This window comes from Polypterus senegalus, chromosome 13, assembly GCF_016835505.1.
Source record: "Polypterus senegalus isolate Bchr_013 chromosome 13, ASM1683550v1, whole genome shotgun sequence".
Classification (NCBI taxonomy): Eukaryota; Metazoa; Chordata; class Cladistia; order Polypteriformes; family Polypteridae; genus Polypterus; species Polypterus senegalus.
The window spans coordinates 143550291-143572041 of record NC_053166.1 but is presented as its reverse complement, the minus strand read 5'-3'; the positions used below and the strand labels follow the sequence as shown (position 1 = coordinate 143572041).

At 38.9% G+C, this 21751-nt stretch overlaps 1 protein-coding gene across 1 annotated transcript in view; it reads right to left on the bottom strand.

Annotated features, from left to right (window-relative positions):
• Positions 1-20512, bottom strand: part of grin2aa (glutamate receptor, ionotropic, N-methyl D-aspartate 2A, a) — a 351755-nt gene extending 331243 nt beyond the window's left edge. The window contains 1 exon segment of the mRNA XM_039774586.1: positions 19389-20512. Within this exon segment, the coding sequence (XP_039630520.1) occupies positions 19389-19406 (18 nt within the window). The 5' untranslated portion in view covers positions 19407-20512.
• Between the last annotated feature and the right edge of the window lie 1239 nt (positions 20513-21751).

The following is a 21751-nucleotide window of genomic DNA, read 5'->3' as shown; positions in this document are numbered from 1 at the left end:
GTTGGCTGGGATTGGCTCCGGCAGACCCCCGTGACCCTGTAGTTAGAATAGAGTGGGTTGGATAATGGATGGATGAAATTAAATAAGTTTAACTTAATACAGAAAAAATAACTAATTCAATAAAGTAAAATTAGATATAACCTAACTATAATTTATTGAATAAAGAAATGGCCACCATACACTAGAAAGCAACAAAGAACAAAAGAATCAATAGTTAAATATTTAACGAGAACAAAATTATAAACTTAAGAAAACTACAAACACAAAATAATGGAAATTAACAAACATCAAATATGACCAAGAAATGAGAACAGTAAAGTAATTAAGCAAAGACTGAGACAAAGGTCCTAACATTCTGCCTCAAATGATGAATTGATATTAAAATGTATTTATTAAGTGTATACTCTATTTACCCTGTGGGCAAATAAAGTTCTATCCATCTATTTATCTATTTTGTCAATTTGCTTTCATATTAATATTTTTCTACTGTTATGTACCTTTGCACAAAAACATTTCACTTACCTGTAAATTTGTGCCAAGCGATGTGATAATGAAGTGATGTGACATGACTTGACTTCACTTGAAATGCTAATTAATGGCACAGTGAAGAAGCAGAGGCCCACCGGTGTCTTTTAGTGTCCTTTAAGGAGACTGCAGCCTTTATGACAACACCTGAGAGTCTTACGTTAGCCTGAGCCCCAAATCTGTAGGTTGCCAGACATTGTTGGTAATAATTAACAATGAAAGGACCCACGGATTTCCAAATATAAAACACAGAGGTGAAACACTGATGCGGCAGTAATATTGGGCACCTAACCTTTTGAAATTCACCTAATATCAGAAGCGTTAATCAAAAATCATCTAACATCTCTGCAGTGCCATAATTTAAATTTTTTCTTATTCAGAATTGCATATTACGAACTTTGTCATGTCTTATTCTATGTTTGACATGAGTATTAATTTTTACTCTCATATTAATGTAATAATTAAAATACTTTCATTACACCATTTTGTTTTTCTCTTGTTGGCCTCCATTTTGTGTCATTATAATACAACCTGTTGGGCTTCAGATTTAATTTGCTGAAACTAAAATGATTCTAATCTTGATTAGCAAAAAAAATGTTCTAGTTCAGTGGTTCTCAACCTGTAGGGCGGGTCCCCCTAGGGGGGCACGAAGATGTGAAAAAAAGAAAACAAGAATCAAAAATATGAAAAAACATCTGTTGAAACCAAAACAAATGAACTTAAACTACATTCTGATACTAAAATAATAAATACAGAGTTAGATAAACATCGATAAAAGTTAAGTAGGTATAATAAAATATGCATCTACATTTCAAAAAAATGTTAGGGGGTTACGATTAAAACTGTTATGAAAACTCGGGTCGCAAATACTTAAAGGTTGAGAAACGCTGAACTAGTTAGTAAAGAACTCTTTGTGCCTGTTATTTTGGCTTTTGATTCTGGTTTTCATTTTGGAATTTGACACTTGAACTTTTGCAACTTTCCCATGAACCTTATGCTTTATTTGTGAATTTCTCCTTGGGGATTAATAAAGTATCTATCTATTTATCTATCATATAATACCTTTAATATCTATCTATCTATCTATCTATCTATCTATTATATGGTGCCTTTCACGTCTATCTATCTATCTATCTATCTATTATATGGTGCCTTTCATCTATCTATCTATCTATCTATCTATCTATCTATTATATGGTGCCTTTCACGTCTATCTCTATCTATCTATCTATCTATCTATCTATGTACAGTACAACTATAGAATATTTCTATCACAGGTCTAACTGTCAGAATCCTTTGTCTACAGGGAAAGGTAAACTAAATAAAATGAGAGTCCTGCTGAAATGCCTTACTTCATATTGGCATTGTCAAAAGCAGAGGCTATAATCAATCCATTGATTGATAAACACCAACTGATCCATTCCTTTTTCCCCATATTATGATCCTAGAGTATCAGTGGTGATGTTATCATTCAAAGGAAGCAATCACAAGACATGAGTAGTACAAATCATACCACAAATCTCAGATTGTGTGTCTTTTCACCTATTGTATCTACTCCATTTCAAAGTATTACAATTACTTACATGTCTAGCAATTTCAGGATTTATTAAGTGAAGTTATTTACTACTCAGAGTAGATTATCCATAATTACAAGACAAATTCAAAAACTGAAAAAAATGATGTGTTCATATTGTAATAATTTGGCATAAGGTACCTCAATGTAAAGCAGTGATCATCGCTACATTTCCTTTAAGACTAAAGAATAGCGGTGTCAAATATATTTTTTACTGCCTTCTACTGGTTTGGGTGTATCGCTAAGTGTTAGATTAATTTGCTATTAGAGAAAAATGTCAGATTTTACATTCTAGATCCTCTTACATTTTTCAGATGTGAGTTACAGTATATTATGGAGTGTGTTTCAAAAAGTCATAGCTGAGGTTACCAGGAATGTCAAATGGTATCATTAACTTGCAGTGAATCAGATACATAAATGTAAGTGCTCTGCCATAAGTGTTTAAAAACTGGAAAAAGTGTGCAACACAAACATTTTTTCCTGATCACCATCTAGTATCTCCGTTAGATTCTGGATAATATCCAGACCTAAAATTCAGTTGGCAAAAAAAAAAATAATTGGCACTGGCAGACAAGACAAACTCTTGACCTCTGTCCGAGATTATGGAACGTAAGAACCCATGCATACAGAAAGTCTCTTTAATAAGGATATCAGTAAGTACTCTGGGAGTGGGTAACTTGCTTAAGAGGACAAAAACATACACATTCAAAAAGTCGATCGACCACCACTAAGATAGCAGTGAAACATGGGAGGTTGGAAGTGAACCTGGGTCTCCTAAGAGTGAGGCAGCAGCGCTACCACTGCGCCACTTTCATGTAAATACAAACTTTTAGAAAAAAAATTGCATATTATTGATTGACACTAAAACATATATTCCCAAAATTTTTTGAAACATGTTTAATAATAATAATAATAATAATTTAATAATATGAAATGTAATATGTAATATGTAAATGTAATAACTTCTTTACATTTATTTACCACTATTCTCACTACTCAAAGTGCTTTTGGTGATGTGCAGCACCTACCTGGATAACACGACAGCAGCCATTTTGCTCCAGTACACTCAGCTCATGAGCTTTTCGGTGGTGAAGGTGTGAGAAATACTTAGCCAATTAGTGACAGGGGATGATTAGGGGGTCAGAATGACAAGGCCATGGTGAGCAGTTTAGCCTGGACATCAAAATACACTCTACTCTTTATGAAGGATGCCCAGGGATCTTTAATGACCATAGAGAGTCTGGACCTCACTTTTACATCTCATCCAACAGGACCATTTTAATACCATAGTGTCCCCATCACCACACTGGGGCTTTGTGATCCACATTCAGATCACAGGATAAGTGCTTCCTGCTGGCCTCACCAACACCTCTTCTAGCAGCAACACTCAATGATTTTTAAAAAAATTTAAGGTTGTTAATTAATCTAACATGCATGTCTCTACAACCCAAGCTTTTCCTAGATGGTCTCCCATCCAAGTACTCAACATGCTTACAGGCTTTACGAAAGCCTGAAAAGCTGCTAATGCATTGACTAACCTACAGATCATAACTCTACACACATTGTGACTAGTAGATGTATTAGCTGCAGTTTTCCTCCTCCATGATATAAATTAAAACACGCGTAGATCTTAAATCCAGTTTAGTAAAAAGAGTAGAACCAGTTACTTGAGGGGCTTTATTTCTAGGTAGAAATAAGGGGAATGGCATCACTTATCTTCATAGTTAAGCTCTCTATAATTGTTACATGAGTGTAAAGATCCATCATTCTTTTGTACAAAGAAAAAGCCAGTACTGTACCTGTTGGGCAGCTCAATGGTCTAATAGGCATTTTTTTTTCATTTTCCTTGAATGTATTCCTCCATCATGATTGGCTCAGGACAAGATAATGCAAATAATTTACCTTTTAGTAAAGGTTCTTCAGGCAAAAGTCCTATTGAACGGTGCTGTTCCTTATGAGGAGGGAGTTATTGGGCCTTTTGTTTGCTAATTACATATTGGATTGTTCATAACAAAAGGACAGTTATTTTTGGAGACAATGCGTATAACAGTAGGAGCTCCAGACTGCTAGATCTTTTGATGCCCAATCAATCCTAGAGTTATGCTTTTTAAGCTACGGACACCTGATTAAGCCTGGGATCATCACCAATGAATATTTCACTGCTGACTGTTTTGTAATAGAAGATCAGGACAGATGATAGCCACAATATAAAGGATAAGACAAACTAATAGAAGTTTCACTCGCCAACTTGTAACTATGTTTACATTGTTGCCTTTTTGTAAACTCAGTATGAATTCCACCTGATCAGTTCAGTACATGTTTGCTGCTCTTGATCGAATTTTTCATTTCCCTTTCAGTTTGCTTTCCCTTTTAAAGGTCATGGTGGTAACATGCCAAGTGGGCCAGACCAGCCCACCATATCTCCAGATCTTCCAAGAGAATTCCCAATCCAGTTGAAAGAAAGATAATCTCTAGAGCAGGAGTCTCCATCACACTGCTCGCGAGCTACCGGTAGCTCGGGCTCTATTCAATAAGGGCGCACACAAAAAGGCGAGCTTCAATAGGGCGACCTCAATGGCTCTGGAATATGTGAAGAGCAACAAAGGTGCAGATCTACTCGTAGTCGAAGGCCACAAGTTGCACATAATCTACAGCTTCAAGTATAACACAATGAGTAAGAGCAGAAAACAATGAAATACAGAGAGCTTTAGAAATAGTTCGTTAGTTCGTAAGTTCATGCATTAATTAATTGGATGTTTTAATATTCTTGCTTTCGCCTTTTTATACGTTTAATCATTGCCTTTATCTAATACATTTTCTGTAATAATTTTGTTGCGTTTGCCTTTATTCGCTACGCCCAATTGAGGTCATCCTTTTGAAGCTCGCCTTTATTTACGCGCCCTTATTGACGGATACTGGTAGCTCGCAACCCCTTTCCAAGTAGCTCATCAAAGGGTTAATGAATCCTACATAAATTTGAAAACTTCATTAGTCAAATTAGGGGTGAGCGATCTTTCCAAAAAATCATATCGCTATCCTTTTAACACAAAACCACGATCCACAATCTGAATTGCAATCTCTCTTTTCAATGTGGCATACACTTAAGAGCATATCTGGACTCAAACTCATCAAGACCTTAGTAACACTTTATTTTAAATATCAAACAAAGTTGAATTCAATTGTCCTCTTGTTCGCTAGCTAAGTGTAATTAAGGACCACGCCCCAAAGCTGGCGAGTGAGTGAAGAAGGCCACCGCCCCCCACGGACCATTGTGTGGATCTCGGATTTGCACAAATAAATCGGTACCACAAGTGAACTATGATACACAGGAAATGAGAGAAGTCGCAAAATCAACCAGAATATTCAAGCAAATTATAGAAAAAAAATTATCTAAATCTGTTATCTTGTGAAAAGCGGACAGTCTTACAGACAGACAGACATTGGATTTTATATATTATATATTAGTAAACCTTCAAAATAATGTGCAGTTAACATCTTGACAGCATTCTCAGCATTTCTGGAGCTTAGTAGAGCCAGAGAACTATAAGAATTTTCACCAAGCAGCTCTGAAAATGTCTGCTTTGTTTGGGTCTCCATACCTCTGTGAGTCTGACGTGAATGTCATGAAATCAAAGTTCAGAACAAGACTGACAGACGAACATTTAAATGACTCCATAAGAGTGAACCTCAGTGGCTGCACTCCACCATACACCTGCCTCTCCTGTTGACTCCACACAGTGCCAGTCATCTCACTAACTAAAAAATACATCACACATGTGACGCAACTGGACATGTGAATAAAGTGACACAATGACATGGAACAAAATGACAAATGAAGAAGTCATAGCCGTGTATTTGGAATTGCATTGTTTGGTTTTGACAGCATTCATGTTTTAATTCCGTAGTGTGAGATACACTAGGAAATGCATACAAGACATACAAAATACACTTGCAGGTGAACTAAATATTTTTTGTGATGTTTAAATGCAAAATGTGAGTTGTGGACACCAACATTTTGCAAATGTTCAGGCAAAACAAGCTCATTCAGTTTGTTTGGATTGAAATAAGCTATGTAAGTAAACGTTAGAAAACAGGAGTAGCTCTCGGCCATTTTCACTTTGTTAAAGTAGCTCTCAGGGGAAAAAAGGTTGCAGACCCCTGGTCTAGAGTCTGTCCTGGGTCATCTCTCAGTCAGACGTGCCTTGTCCTCCATCAAGGAATGATGTCCCAGGATTATCCTAACTGCATCTCCAATGGGCTCCTCTCCTGTCATTCCTCAGAAGCAGCAGTTCTACCCTTAAGGCCAAGCCATGTTGCAGACTATCGAAACCCTGCAGAGAAAGCCCCTTTTGACCACCAGTACTCTTAATCTTCTTTTCATAACTACTGAGAACTCATTAACGATTACATTCAGTCAAAACACTGATCACTCTCTTGTTAATATTATACAGTATGTATCACATAGCCTTTATCCTCGGGAGGTTTGTTAAATTAAGAAGGCAAAAAGTGGAAGTGCTATTTTACAAGTCGTCTATCCCCTCATAAGGCAGCACAGCATACGTTGCAGTATATGGATGATGGAACACTAAGGTGCGACCTCAAGACCACAGAAAGAAATGAGACAAAACAGGAGGGATGAACTTGTGAACTTTTTGACAGATTATTACCTAAATGAATAAATACAGCATAACTCATGTTGAACTGCACTGTAAGTGTAAACTGTTATTCCCACCTACACTGCAAAAAATGAAATCTAAGCAAGTGAAATGCATTTATATCATGACATAAAATCTGGTTTTCCTCATCGTTAGAATTATCGACTTGTTAAAAAATTTGCATTTACGATTTTTTAGCTTACTTTAAGAAATTTTGTCAAGTAAATTTTGCTGAATGTATTGGCAGATATTTTTGCTAAATAACAGTAAAATAACCCCTATTTAAAGTTTTTTTTTTGTCTAGTTTAATGTATTTACATTTTTGCAGTGTACTCATATCTCTATCATCTTCTTATATAATACGCTACCGTGGCTGTTTGTTTGTCTGTCCAGGACTTTAAATCACCTGTAGATCACAAAGCGTTTGACTTGAAATTTGGTACACATATACTACGTGACGTCTACTATCCACTTTCGGGGTGATGATTTGTATTACTCTTTTTATTTTTATTTTATGTTATTGTAGAATCAACTCAGCTCAACGCAGCTGTGCGGCGCATGTGTATGGGCGCCGTTCTCATCCCTACCACCTTCGCCATCACTTCCTCTACCTCTTCATATCTTAAATTATTTTTGAGGCAGATTGAAGACTTAAGTTAACGAGAAAAGATGCAGATGAAAGAAGAGAAGAAGCGGGCACTAGGGTGGAGAAAAGAAGAGCTGCTCAGGAAGCAGCAAGCGCGTCAACCTCTGAGCAAACAAATGCCAAACGTACAGAGAAAGAGGATGGAAACTAGGAATGGACAAGTCAAGTGTATTCGTGCAGTGTGCCATTACTGGTACAGTGTAAAGGAGCCCCCGTAGCATCTCCTGGCACAGTTCTGCTGAATGATTCATTGGATAAAAGTCCATGTTGTTAGAGAGAGGATGTGCAGCGTTGTTCATAATGGCACTCAGTTTTGTTTTAATTCTCACCTTTACTTCTACCTCCAGGGGATCCAGAATGCATCCAATAACTGAGCTTGCCCTTTTTACCATGATGATTCGGTGGGACTCTTTTAAAGAGATGTTACCAACCCAGCACATACAAGCATAGAAAACTGCACTGGCCATCACAGAGATGCAAAAGATGTGAAGGATGTCACTACCCACATTAAAGGAGCACAGTCTTCCAAGGAAAAGAAGCCTGCTCTGACATTTCTTATATAGTTTCTCTGTGTTCTGAGACCTTTCTTTAATGTGGGCTTCCAAGTACTCACTTCCTCTACCTCTTCACATCTTAAATCATTCTTGAGGCAGGTTGAAGACTTAAGTACCAGCCTAAATGAAAAATTAAAGAAAATGTACTAAGTAATTGCAACACAAACACTGACTTAATCAGTTTTAACGAGAAAAGATATTGGCGAAAGAAGAGAAGAAGCGGACCACTAGGGTGGAGAAAAGAAGAACTGCTCAGGAAGCAGCAAGCGCATCAACCTCTGAGCAAACGAATGCAAAACATAGAGAGAATGCGTATGAAAACTATGAAGGCTCAAGTCAAGTGTATTCACTGCACGTTATCGTGCAGTGCGCCGTTACTGGTCAGTTATATTAGTGTTTAACAGATCATGCAAGGACCCACCTAAATACGCATGTAATGCACACTGATTTTCAATTATCCATCGTCATTTTCTGAAATTTGAATCCACAGCCTTTACCCACCAAAAAGTCAAGTCCAAATAAATCAGTGCACTCCTCCCATAAATAGATCTCAATTCCACACTTCTCCTGACTTTTAGTAAAACAGACTGCGAGCTTTTCATGTCAACAGACAGTTCAGAGCAGGATGTGGTCCTACAAGGAGTGCCAAGACATTGTAAGTCTTTGTTCTTTATTACAATATGTGACCTAGCAACTGTAATGCTTAACCAAGCACAGTGGTATTAAAGAGACGACCCACTGGCAAAGACATAATGGGAAATAACAAGCGCTTAGGAGGTGCAGCAAACCAACACAATAATTACACATTTTGAAAAGTCAACATTACATCCCATCTGTTTGTAGAAAAAGGCGTTCTGTCTGCAGTGTAGCAGGAAGCCAGAGCCTGGCATCTTTGAAGTGTGCCAATAGGGAACTTTGTCTTCACATGTCGCTCGAACTTCACTGGTTACCACTGTGTTTCAAAGCTGGACCACTCAAGCATTTGTGCCAAATGTAATTCATATCAGATTCCCTTCATCCCGAGAAACACAAAAGGCTCAGCCGTGCAACACCTCTAAGAGAAACGAAACGGAGCTCCTGTAATGTGCATCTCTAAACTCGCAGAAGAGTCGGCTCTTCTTTTTTCTCGGCTCTACTGGGCTTTTATTACTGACAAGAGTTTGGTGTATCAAGTGACAACTGGAGTGTGTAAATATTTTAGTAGCGTATGCGATGTTTTTACAGCTGTTTAGAGCGCGCTTAGGATTGCACAGTGTTAGCATACAGGCTATGTAATCTCTAATGGCTGACATTTGAGAAAACGGTCAAACAAAATCAAACAAAGTTTATTTTGTGTACCAATAGACTCGACTTTCATTGAAAAGCAACAGGGTTCTTTTTATGTTACAATGATGCTCGTGAATTATTTGCATTTCTAACTTGTGAACATGTTATGTACTTCAGTCCTTGATAAAAGCAATTAATCCCCCAGTTTAACATTTCCTATTTGAAATAAATGCCCTTGGGCCTCAGAATTGAAAATTTCAAAATCATGTGCTTTACAAAGAGAACTCTCTCTGTCTGGGCTAGTTTTAAATATAATCCATCCATGTATCCATTTTCAAACCCTTTAAATCGAAATCGGAGATGCAAGTGCTAGAGTGCGTAAGTGTGCCTGACAGTGGTTTAATGTGCTTATTCTGTCAAGATACAAAATGGCCTCTGCAGCGCCGAAAGGGATAAGAAGGTTTCGATACATTTTCAAATCTTTTTGGAAACTTGTTTTCACTTTGTCATTAGTGTATATTGATGGGAAAAAATGACAAATGTATCCATTTAAAATTAAAGACATGCAGGTTAGGTGCATTGGCAATCCTAAATTGTCCCTAGTGTGTGTGTGTTGGGGTGTGTGTGCCCTGCGGTGGGCTGGCGCCCTGCCCGGGTTTGTTCCTGCCTTGCACCCTGTGTTGGCTGGGATTGGCTCCAGCAGATCGCCGTGACCCTGTAGTTAGGATATAGCGGGTTGGAAAATGACTGACTGTAACACAACAAAGTGTGCAGAAATTGAAGGAGTCAGAATAGTTTCAGAATCCACTTTACATTCAAAAAATGAACAATTGGAGATGTTCACTTTATGTACTTAATTTCAAATACTGGTGTTTTCTGAAATTATGTACCTTGTTCTAGTTCCATTGACTTAAATCTGTTAGGTGTCACACTAACACAATTAATTTATGTGGAAACAACACAGCCAGATTATCTTATTTCAACAGAAGCATAACCTGTCTCAGAGACTGTTGTCATTACTCACTATCCATCCATCCATTACTCACTGATTTTATGTTAATCTTATTCAGAATGAACACTTTTTTAATCCTCAAAACATGGTGTCCCCACTTAAATTAAGCTGATTTCATTGAAACTCGCCCCGTTTTTTATTCATGACTATCCCATTGTCACACATGTGCGATTAGGAGGCAGTCAAAGAGCCTAAAGGTGAGTGAAACATCGCGAGATAGAGGGTTGTCACGTGGTACTTACCTAAATCTCTTTTGCCCGACAGAAAACTGGAAGAAAAATAACTCCTCCACTTCCGGATTCCAAAATGGCCGCGACGACGTCACTTCCGGTTCCACCATGATGACGTCACTTCCGGCTCCATCAATCCACATCACCTCCGTCCCATCCCGATGACCTCACTTCCGGTTCCTGTTTCAAGACGTCACTTAATGCCAACCATTTCCTGTCCCATAATCCTTCCCTCTATAAAGTCGCCATTTTTCTCAAGAAAATTGTTCATTGTTTTATTTAAGACTGTGAATCGTGTTTTTTTTGATTGTCTGGACGACAATATATGGGGAAGGTCCCCAAAACTTTTTCTTTGTGGAAATATTATTCTTTTCAAAAGAAACCTTATTACATTGGCGTAGTCGACAAGGATTGTTCTTCGTCAAGTTTAAAAGATGTCGGAAGAACAGGACCTTAATTCTATTTTGAGCACCATCATGACAGATCTGCAAACGCTGAAGCTACAGATGGGGGAAACAAGGACCCAAGTAGCTGAAGCCAACGCTCTTGCTGCTGCTGCTACTGCAAGTGCACGGATGGAGGTCGCTCGGCCACCACCTGTTGCTATAGCAACACTAACTGAGTCAGATGACATTGAGAAAAAATGGCAACTTTATAGAGGGAAGGATTATGGGACAGGAAATGGTTGGCAGTAAGTGACGTCTTGAAACAGGAACCGGAAGTGACGTCATCGGGGTGGGACGAAGGTGATGTGAATTGATGGAGCCGAAGTACGCGTCATCATGGTGGAACCGGAAGTGACGTCGTCGCGGCCATTTTGGAATCCGGAAGTGGAGGAGTTATTTTTCTTCCAGTTTTCTGTCGGGCAAAAGAGATTTAGGTAAGTACCACGTGACAACCCTCTATCTCGCGATGTTTCACTCACCTTTAGGCTCTTTGACTGCCTCCTAATCGCACATGTGTGACACCATATTTGCATAAAGGGTGATATTTTTCCATAAAGATGCGCCCATTCTGTTCCGAGGGATCCTCACACCTTTGTACACCTGGAATGAAAGTTAAAGATTTAGTAAATTCTTTTTTTTTTTTCAAATACCATGGGTTTTGTGGGATTGTGGAAGCCGAATTAGGAGACTTTTTCTAGTTTGTTTTTTTTTTAATGTTGCTCACCCTACATCAGAAAAACAACATTTTTCTTTGTTTCCAAAACATCAATTTATAATAATAATAATAATAATAGATTTTATTTATAACGCGCTTTTCATTGACAAAATCTCAAAGTGCTACAACAAGAGTAATAACCACAAAGTTGAAAAGTTTAAAAGACTAGATTAAATTTACATTCTCAGCAGTTATATGCTTTCCTAAATAAAAAAGTCTTCAAATTTGCTTTAAAAGTGTCCAGGTTTTGTGTAGTTCTCAGTTCAACAGGGAGCTGATTCCAGAGCTGTGGGGCAGCAGAGCAAAAAGCTCGACCCCCCATAGTACGGAGCTTAGTAAGGGGAGTCTGAAGCTGCATGCTGCCAAATGATCTGAGGATCCGATTGGAAGTTTGTAAGTGAATCAAATCTTGAAGGTAAGAGGGTGCCTGGCCATAGATACATTTATGGGTTAATAGAAGAATTTTGTACTCAATCCGGGAGGAAACAGGGAGCCAATGAAGTGATTTGAGGATGGGAGTAATATGTTTGAATTTCCTTACTCATAGTAGGATTCTTGCAGCACTGTTTTGGATATATTGAAGCTTTTGTAATTCCTTGGTACGAATACCCACAAAAAGTCCATTGCAGTAGTCCAGCCTTGAGGAGATAAAGACATGGACAAGTTTCTCTGCATCTGGGAGGGTTAAGAGGGAGCGGAGTTTGGAGATTTTTCGTAGATGGTAAAACGATGCCTTACACACATGTTTTATGTGGTCACTAAAGGTCAATTTAATTAATGTTAAGCGCAATTCGCTTCCCGGGTCCTCCCTGCATGGACTTTGCATGTTCTCCCCGTGTCTGCGTGGGTTTCCTCCCACAATCCAAAGACATGTATGTTAGGTGCATTGGCGATTCTAAATTGTCCCTAGAGTGTGTTTGGTGCTGGTGTGTGTGTGTGTGCGCAATGTGGTGGGCTGGCGCCCTGCCTGGGGTTTGTTTCCTGCCTTGTGCCCTGTGTTGGCTGGGATGGATGGATAAGAATTGAATGACTACACACTAAACAAATTGAACAATGTTGATATACTTTGAATATTTGTTACACAAGATGTAATTCATTAATATTGCTATTTACAGTTAATTAAAGACAATGGGCTGTGATGTATCTTTTATGTGAGTCCATTTAGTTTGTACATTAAATCCAGTAAATTAAAATAAAGTTGAGGTTATGTTAGTTAGTTTAGTTTGTGGAGCATATTTGATCTGACTTGACCACATTGTGTTGACTTAGTGTAAGGCATTTAAGGAGACAACACTAAATACTTCCCTTTACAATTCACACAACTCTGTTTTGTGGAAATGGTTGGCAGAACACACTTAATTGACTCTAGAAAAAGATATATCTTTTGAGGTAGGGACAATCTTGGACTTTAAACTGTTCAACATGTATCCATAAAGTCCAATGACTCTCACTTCTGCAGTACTGCATGGTCTCTGCCTTCTTTTGGATGCTGGTGAGATATCCCGGCCTATAAGGTTAGTTAAGAGACTAATGTAATAGATGGGTTTGAAGGTGGGTGGACTAGATCCTGGTTTTAGGAGATCTACTCACAAGAGCCGAAGTCCTTTTAAACTGCTCTAAACAGAATGATTAGCTTAAGATGACAATTATTTACATGTGGACCAGTCGGTTATTTTCTGCTTGATTCCATTTTTGCTTCTCTATAGGCGTTTAAAAAGTTCGGCATGGTGTCACACTGCACTTTCTTAATGGGGGATTTCTTCCGGTTGCTGTGGTTTGCTCCTCATATCCCCAAATACTTCACTGTGGATTCCAGTTTGGAACTGGTTGGCTGTGCTCGAGTGGCCTACTGCCGCTCCACCTTGAGATGCCAGGACAGACTCAAGCCCTCATAACAATGCATTTTATAGAGCATGTTTGTGAAAGTCAGTGTGGGATCAATTAATATATTAAAAATACACAGACAGTAGCTAATAGATACTGTGAGATACCGTTTTCTGGCCAATCTCTCTGACCATAGCATTTACAATGTACTAATATTAAAGCCCAAAAACAGTAATAGTATGTCAATGTGTGTGGGATTTTTTTTTTTTATTATTATTATTATTAAACGTGAGCCTATATTAAAATATTGCGGACGAGTCTCTAAAGATGCAGATGTTTCGTGCAGCAGAACGTGCGCTACGGCCACAGGCGGTGAAGTCAACGTAAATTAGAAAGCAACCAAGCCCCGTCCAGGGATTGTCCCTGCTTTGCGTCTTGTGCTTTCAGGGATAGACTTTGGCTTACCTGCTTATGATAAGAAGGTTTATAAACTGGACTGATGGATTGTTCATATGTTCATGTGTGTATTAATGGGTTAGTCGCAACTCCAGCACTCACTGCAATTGTTACTGATTATGAGATAACAAAGCAAATCACCCCAATAACTTGTGAGGGATAAGGTGTAGTATATGATGTTAAGATACATTGAGCAAAACTCAGCAGTCTAATAGAGTCAGTATGCTAGCGCTGAGGTTAACGCTGCTTTAGTGCATGCATGTTCACGCCTGGTCTGCACCACCTTACTTCAACATCCTACACGGGCCATAGTTAGTTTTAGCAGTTATCAAGGGCTTAGTACCCCCAACCAACACACATCTCCCACGATTATCACACGAGATGTGCATGAATGCCCGATCAAAGAACCTAAACTCCCACTCTTCCTCCTAACAGACCCTCCCTCCGCTAGGGGCTTCATGGATATACGTTGAGATCATAGCGAAGAGTTATTGAGAGATGTGGGGGTAGGAGGCCTCAAAGGTCAGGGGCTTGATGACACAGATCAATGACTTAAGAAGCCCCAGAAGCCTGAAATAACACCACTGGTTCAACACTCTTAACGTGAATGGTCCTGCAGTGGCATTTTACTGGACTTTTAGTTCAACCTTGAAACTTTGCTTAATAAAGAACCATTTCATTATAGGAAGAATTCTTTGTGTATGAAATTAATTCCTTGGGCTTTAAAAAGGTTTCTAATATGTTGACGAAACAGACATCTTGAATGCATAATACCTACAGTCACAAAAATAAATGGGCCAGAACGGTTCTTTAGAGAAATGCATTAGGGAAACCATTTTTGCTTCCCAAAACAACTCACGTGAAGGTTCCGGAAAGAACCGTTATTTATTTGGATCTGCAACAAGCTTCATTCCGTAAATAACAATGAATAGATGGTAGCAGATAAGTGAAATACCAATGGGTCACGACTTTAAAAGAACTCTTGCTGTATGCAATAGCAAGGCTAGGTCCAGGTTTTCAAAATCTGTTAGTGTCTTCTTATAAGTAGTCTACCATACATTAAAGATAGCCATTTTATCTACTGTACATATTAGGAAGATTTCCAAAGTACAAAGAACCAATTTCATATACAGAGAACCCTTCCCAGAATGAGATGGTGCTTTGTTAAGCAATAGTTCTGAGGAACCACACAAACCAGTAAAGAACCATAAAGTGCCATTAAAGAAATGTTATATTTAAGAGTGTAAACAGATTACTGTATGCAGTGAAGGTCTTTTTAAAACTAGGAGCCCACTGGTATTTGATAAACTTCTTATAATAATCAATTAATGTTTATTTAATACTATTATTTTTATTATTATTATTATTATAAATCTGTAAATAAACACCTTGAGCATGGGAAAAGGAGCTATATAAATGACATTATTATTATTATTAATAATGTCATTTATATAGCTCCTTTTCCCATGCTCAAGGTGTTTATTTACAGATTTATATGAATTAAATGGTTGTTTCTGAAACCTTCATCCTTTTGAGAGCTAAATATGGAAACCCAGTTTGGCAGCTTTATTATGTAGTGCGTTTCACATATCTATCTATCTATCTATCTATCTATCTATCTATTTCTGTCCTACCACTCATGTTCTCATGCTACATGGGGTGCACCCAGTCCCCTACAAATTTGTGTTGGAGAAAGCAGCTTAATGTGCAGAGAAGTCCGTTAGCAGACTTAGCAAAAAGAACTGAAAGATGAATGGTAAGCAGCCGCAAGAGTTAGTAGGAGAACAATAAGTGAAATGTCGAGTGGTTTATTGTAGGTGAACAGGGAGCACGTCATCACAAAGAGATGTCACAGCTCCATAGAAAGCTGAATAATTTAGTCGTGAGGAAAAACACTCTGTGTACGTCTCTCCGTGCTTTAGTATTTTACTTACGTGTTTCATTTCTAACGCAACTTATATATCTCTATACCGTATATACATATGACAAGCATACTACTTTCCATTCATAAATCTTTTCTCACACTCACTTATTTAAGAGCCGGAGCCTATCATGCAGTATCTTTATTTGTCGTTTTTATTAAAAGACAGGCAGAGAAGCAAACAATTACTCTTCGCTGTAAACTGCCATGGGAGGCTGTCTTCTAGTGATAAAAGGCGTATGAAACGAAAGATTGATTGATCGATCGCACTATTGTAATGGCTCTTACATTATTCTCAAGCAAGTTATTGAATTGTTTTGATCTCTGACCCATCTTCTCTCCATAAATAATTTGAATCCCAAGACGGTTAATCCAGGAGTTTCCCCGGTGCTACGGTACAAGAGGGACTTGATGCTCATTTTCAAGCTGCTGTAGAAGTTATAGGCCTACTTATTAACTGCTCTCCAAAATGATTACAGCACCGCGCGGGAGAGCACTCTATGATTTTATCTTGTCAAGGGATTTCACTGATTTTTTTTTTAATCACTGAGTCATCACCGTCGTATTACTTTTGCAGTTGCTGTAGTAAGGTTTGCGCATTATGTTGCCTGTCAGAGCTTCGCTAGTGGGCCGGACTTTCAAACAAAATCCGATGAATGCGCTGAAACTTCAACTTCATGGTGGGCGGGGAGCAGAGGGGTGTGGCGACACGATTTCAAAAGCACAAATCACATCGCGTGAATATTTAGTGCGTTAAATGAAGTTGCTAATGTTGAACTGTCACTTAGAGGTGAGTCACATTTTTGAGTCAAGACAGCTTTTCGTAGAAGCTCTTATCGACTTGCTTCATTACAGCTGTCGGTGATGTCGTATTATTCACCACATCAGTTTATCGTGTCTTTTTCTCACTTGAACTCCTCATCTGGATGCAGAAGGCGTCTTGTTGAAGATCAAATCCAGACTCTCTTATGATAAGGAAATAACACGTGGAAAATTGATGAAGGAAACATCTGTCACTCAAGTAGCTAATTCACTCTGATCACACCAAGCAAGTGAGCATTCTGTGTTTGGAGGACCGCAGTGGCTGCCAGTTTTTGTTGCAGCTATTTTTAATTTCTTATAAAAGCTCTTGTCTGTGGTCTTTTGTTCGAGCATTCAATTTGTAAAACATCAGTCCAAATACTCAGTTTTAGAGCTAACTATGTTTAGTGTGTTTGCTGTGTTTTCTGCCAATTCACTAGTTTGGTTATTGCACACTGGTGTATCTGAACATGTTATTCTATCTGTCACCCGCTAATTAAAGGAATTTGTTGACAATTAATTTTAACTAGAACTAAACAGGCTAAATCAGCTCAACAAACTAGAGCTATATCTAATCAGGACTGTGAGCAAGAATCTGAATTAAGCATAAGTGTGGACTACTGAATAACCTGCGTGCTATACCTCCTGTAATTGCAATGGGAAAAGAGTCGCATTCAAGTTTTAAGTTAGTTTTAGGAAAAGACCCCAGAAGAAAGAGTGGCGCTGCAGTTGCACCCACACTATCTATGATCATGTCAGTCAAATGCTGGTGTAATAATTATGGGCACTGGAAATACAAATAGTCTGTACAGAGCCATAAATAGGTCGCGGACATCAGAGACTTATCCTGCAGCAGCGAGTGCAGTTAGTCAAAAAAGCGAAGACTAAATCTACAGCGTCCTGTGCCGCAGTATTTATATGATCTCAGCCATTTGGGTACAAATCCTATCCTGCTTAATGTTAATATAGTTTTATAGGTCTCCCCTTGTTTATGTATGTTTTCTTCGGGTACTTTAAATTTCTTCCCACATCTGCAAGACTCGCAGTTTAGCTTGATTAGCAGATCGGACTTGCCCCTGAGATGGTATAGTCTATGGTAGAGGTCATCCATACCTTGTGTCAGCTGGAGCGGAGATATCTGGCCCTAAAACACCCAAAACTGGGGATCAAAGTTGAAAATGGGGTGTGGGGTGTACGTTAATAATGTTTTTAACTTTATGATTCTGCGATCACCTTTAACAGTTGCCTTCACCAAGTTACACTGATCGTAAAAAGTGACATCCTGGATGTAAAAGGAGCATTGCAGTAGTCAACTTCGCAATCATATGAAAAAGGGGATCATTTGTAATGCGTCATATCGCCTCATACTTATTCGTATTTTTGCTGCTTTCATCTCCTTGTTTTGATGTTATTTTGGAAACATGTAATTCAACTGCTTTTTTTTATTTTATTTGTGTTTTTAACAGACCACATCATTCCTTATTCAGTACCTTTATTCTAATGCTCCAAGCGAAATTCTTCTGAATACAGCTTCGCCAGAAGAGCAAATATGTGTCTGAATTTTACCTTCTTCTTCAATACTATAAAGAAAGTAAGAAGCACCGAGGCTAACACGAATGCCGCATGATTAAGTAGGCTGAAGGTACAGACTTCACTGTTCGGAGAGCTCATGAGCTGGGCACAGTTTAGAACGGACTAGATAGATAGATAGATAGATAGATAGATAGATAGATAGATAGATAGATAGATAGATAGATAGATAGACACTATATCATATATGAAATGCATTATATAATACATAACGTTATAGATCTAGACAGATTCTTTATACACGAGCGCCCCTCTGTGGTTTCATGTACAAATAATCAAGCCCCCTGACAACCCCCACCCTAACAAATTAATTGTTATTATTTAAAATAATTCTGAACATACCTTCAGAGCAACAATAAGATTTGCATATTGGAAGGCTATGGACATTATGACTGCTGATTCCCTTCATGCAGTCTTCCGCATACACGGTATGCTTTTCGGATCCCAGTCCAAACGCGCCAGCAACTAACCCACCAAGTAGTCGCTCAAAGTTGGTGTACAAAATTAGCCATCGGCATTCAACGCGCCGAACCAAATGCCACAAGAATGCGTTGAACCCGACAACGATCGCTGATATCGTCAAGAAGATTCAATTTTCCCGCAACAGTCAAGACGAGCCCTCCATTAAAGCCGTCCCTTCAGTGATAAAAGAGAGGAGTTGGGCGCTTATTTTTACCGCAGCCGCGCAGCCCGGATGCTTTCAAGGGAGGAAGAAAGGCTGGAAACGCTACTGCTGTGCACATGACCGAGGCTCAACTTCACTTGGGCTGCTAAGGGAAAGGGACAAGCCACACGTGAATACGTTTGGATGTTGAATCTATAATTTTATTAAAAGATTAAGAGCTTTCAAAGGTTCCTAATGCATGTGCCTTATCTCTGTATATGCTCTCTCGCTCCCTCTCTCTCATTCACCGACCCGGGATACAGAAAAAAAAAGACTCCATGTAAATGTTTGGATTTTTGTTAAATCGTGACTAGACTGTTCACCTTAAGTAGAAATGTGCTGCAGATTCCAATAACAATAATACTCTAAGAGTGTCGCATTAATTTGAGCTATTTTTTGCTTCATTACATGCATGCGTCAAAAATGCTAGAATGGGGCATGTACACACATTGCATGGCGTGTGCTGTACATTTGTGTTAAATAAATACATGCTCATGCGAACATACTTACGACATTTCTTTTCCACATAGCTCCTGCATAAGATTCTGAGATGGCATCCTACCAGTGGTACAATCCCGTGGTACATGCGGATAATCATAACAACCGAAGTACCCCAGAGCAACTTCTTCTTTTTTCAAAAATAGCAATAATAATAATTTAAACAAAAAAAAAATCCAACGTTCCTCGCTCCCTTTGCAAATGCCACACCGTTATTTCCTTGACATCTCCACCTGCATTGTTTTCTCTCTTTGTGGAAAAAATAGGCAAAAATGAATCCGGATTTTTTTTTAACACGAATAATCATATAGCGAGGGTCCTGAATATAGCGGACTACTTTGCATTCCTCAGCGCTCCACGGAATCTGGGGGGTTCAGTCAATAACACGTCCTTAAGGTGAACTGGAGAATTACAGCTCTTCCAAAGGAAGGGAATCACTTGCTGTACGCTGACAAAATGGGGAGCAAAAGCATCCAGTGAACTTCAGATTCAGCAAAGGGAAAAGAAGCAAAATAACAACTTAATAGAACCCCTGTGCGCCTGCTGCGACATTTGGAATGAAATCCCATTATGTGGACAAGAGATCGCTCACCCAGCATCTTCTTTGATCAGTTTTATTGTTTTCAGCTCATCCACTGAGCCCCACAAATACATCTTTTCCCGCAGTCTTGGTTAAAAAAAAACACCCTCGCTTATTTAAAAAAAAAATCCAAATCAATATTTTCTCCCGCAGCCCATTATTACGTAAATAATTTTCAGATACTCTTTGAATTCTTTTTATCCGTCGCACTTTCTTTATAAATAACTCCACGTTTTGCTTCTATCAGACGAGTGTGGATGCAGACGTCGACAGGAATATTTGTAGCAGGATTTCAGAACAATTTCAGTACGAGGTAACTGGAGCAGCTCGACTGGAGTCGCGCTCGTGTTGGCTGCGTGCACGCGCGTGTGACCGCTTGTGTGTGTGTGCGTGTGCGTGTGTGTGTCAGTGTGTTATCTTCTTTTCGGTGACGTGGACATGGCGTTTTAAAATTTCTTCAGCGTTCGCAATTATGGACTGCAGCTACAAAGCATATTCCACGTTGAAGTTCGTTCCAACCTGGACTCTGTTATTATCATGAAAGGGAAAACGACGTATGTGTAGATCGTTAAACACGTCTTTACGTTCACTGCCTGTCAAAACTCTGAGACACGAAGCACTGACCCCCCTCAAACAACACACACACACACATTCGACTTAGGTGACGTATATATTTGCAACATTATAAGAGAAGATGTACAGTAAGATGCCCGACAGTCGCACAAATGTGTCTACCGCAGCTTGTAAAATACTGCAGCTTGTCGCCAGCCAGTGAATCGGGACCACTGTCTGCAGAAGAACCTATAGCGGCGTGCGTGTGCCTTGGTGGGGAGCAGCGTGAGAGAGCTATGTGCATTCCCTAGCTAAAACCAGCGTAACTAGATAGATAGATAGATAGATAGATAGATAGATAGATAGATAGATAGATAGATAGATAGATAGATAGATAGATAGATAGATAGATAGATGCTAAAGGAGCTATAGAGCAATAGATGGATAATCCCGACTACCCTCAACTCTTAAACTCTTAATATTGCGGGATGACCTGAATTTCTAATGAATCCGATTTTCTCTAAGAAAAAACGTGTAGAGATAAAAGCTCGTTTGTGTAATTTTGTCTTTCCGCAAGACCAATGACTATAGCAAAACTTAATGTAAAATAAGAGTGCTTGTGCTTTAAGTGTCGATCTAGAGACTGAGATGTTTAATCGTACTGCAAGATTGGCATCTCCTATACCATAGTTAAGTTAGCGAGGAGAAGAGACTGGCAATGATAGATAGATAGATAGATAGATAGATAGATAGATAGATAGATAGATAGATAGATAGATAGATAGATAGATAGTAAACTAAGCTTCTTGCGTCTATGATGAAATGTTGAGTTTAAGTTAAATTATGCTCGGCTGTGGCCATATCCAGGACATACAGATGTTATCGATTAACCTTTTTTTAGCGCAACGTTTTTGATTGGTTTTCTTTTATCCACGGAATGCCCAGTATGCCGTGACAATAAAGCCGATCAATTGGCCAGCTTTGCTCATTTCCAGCTCTTATGAGTGTAGTGGCCACAGATGGTTACACAACTGCAAATTAACTTAGAAATTCAGCTGGCAGCAGCCTCACGCAGGAGCCAGTCACTCATGCACGAGAATGTTACAGCCTTGAGCAGTGCCGTACTGCTGGGATGTGTTCCAACGACTTTTGCTTTGACTGTGAGGTACAGTAACTGGGCATGAAACCATGAGGAATACAAAGAAATCCACAGTCGAGTGTCTGGAAATGGCTAGCGATGACG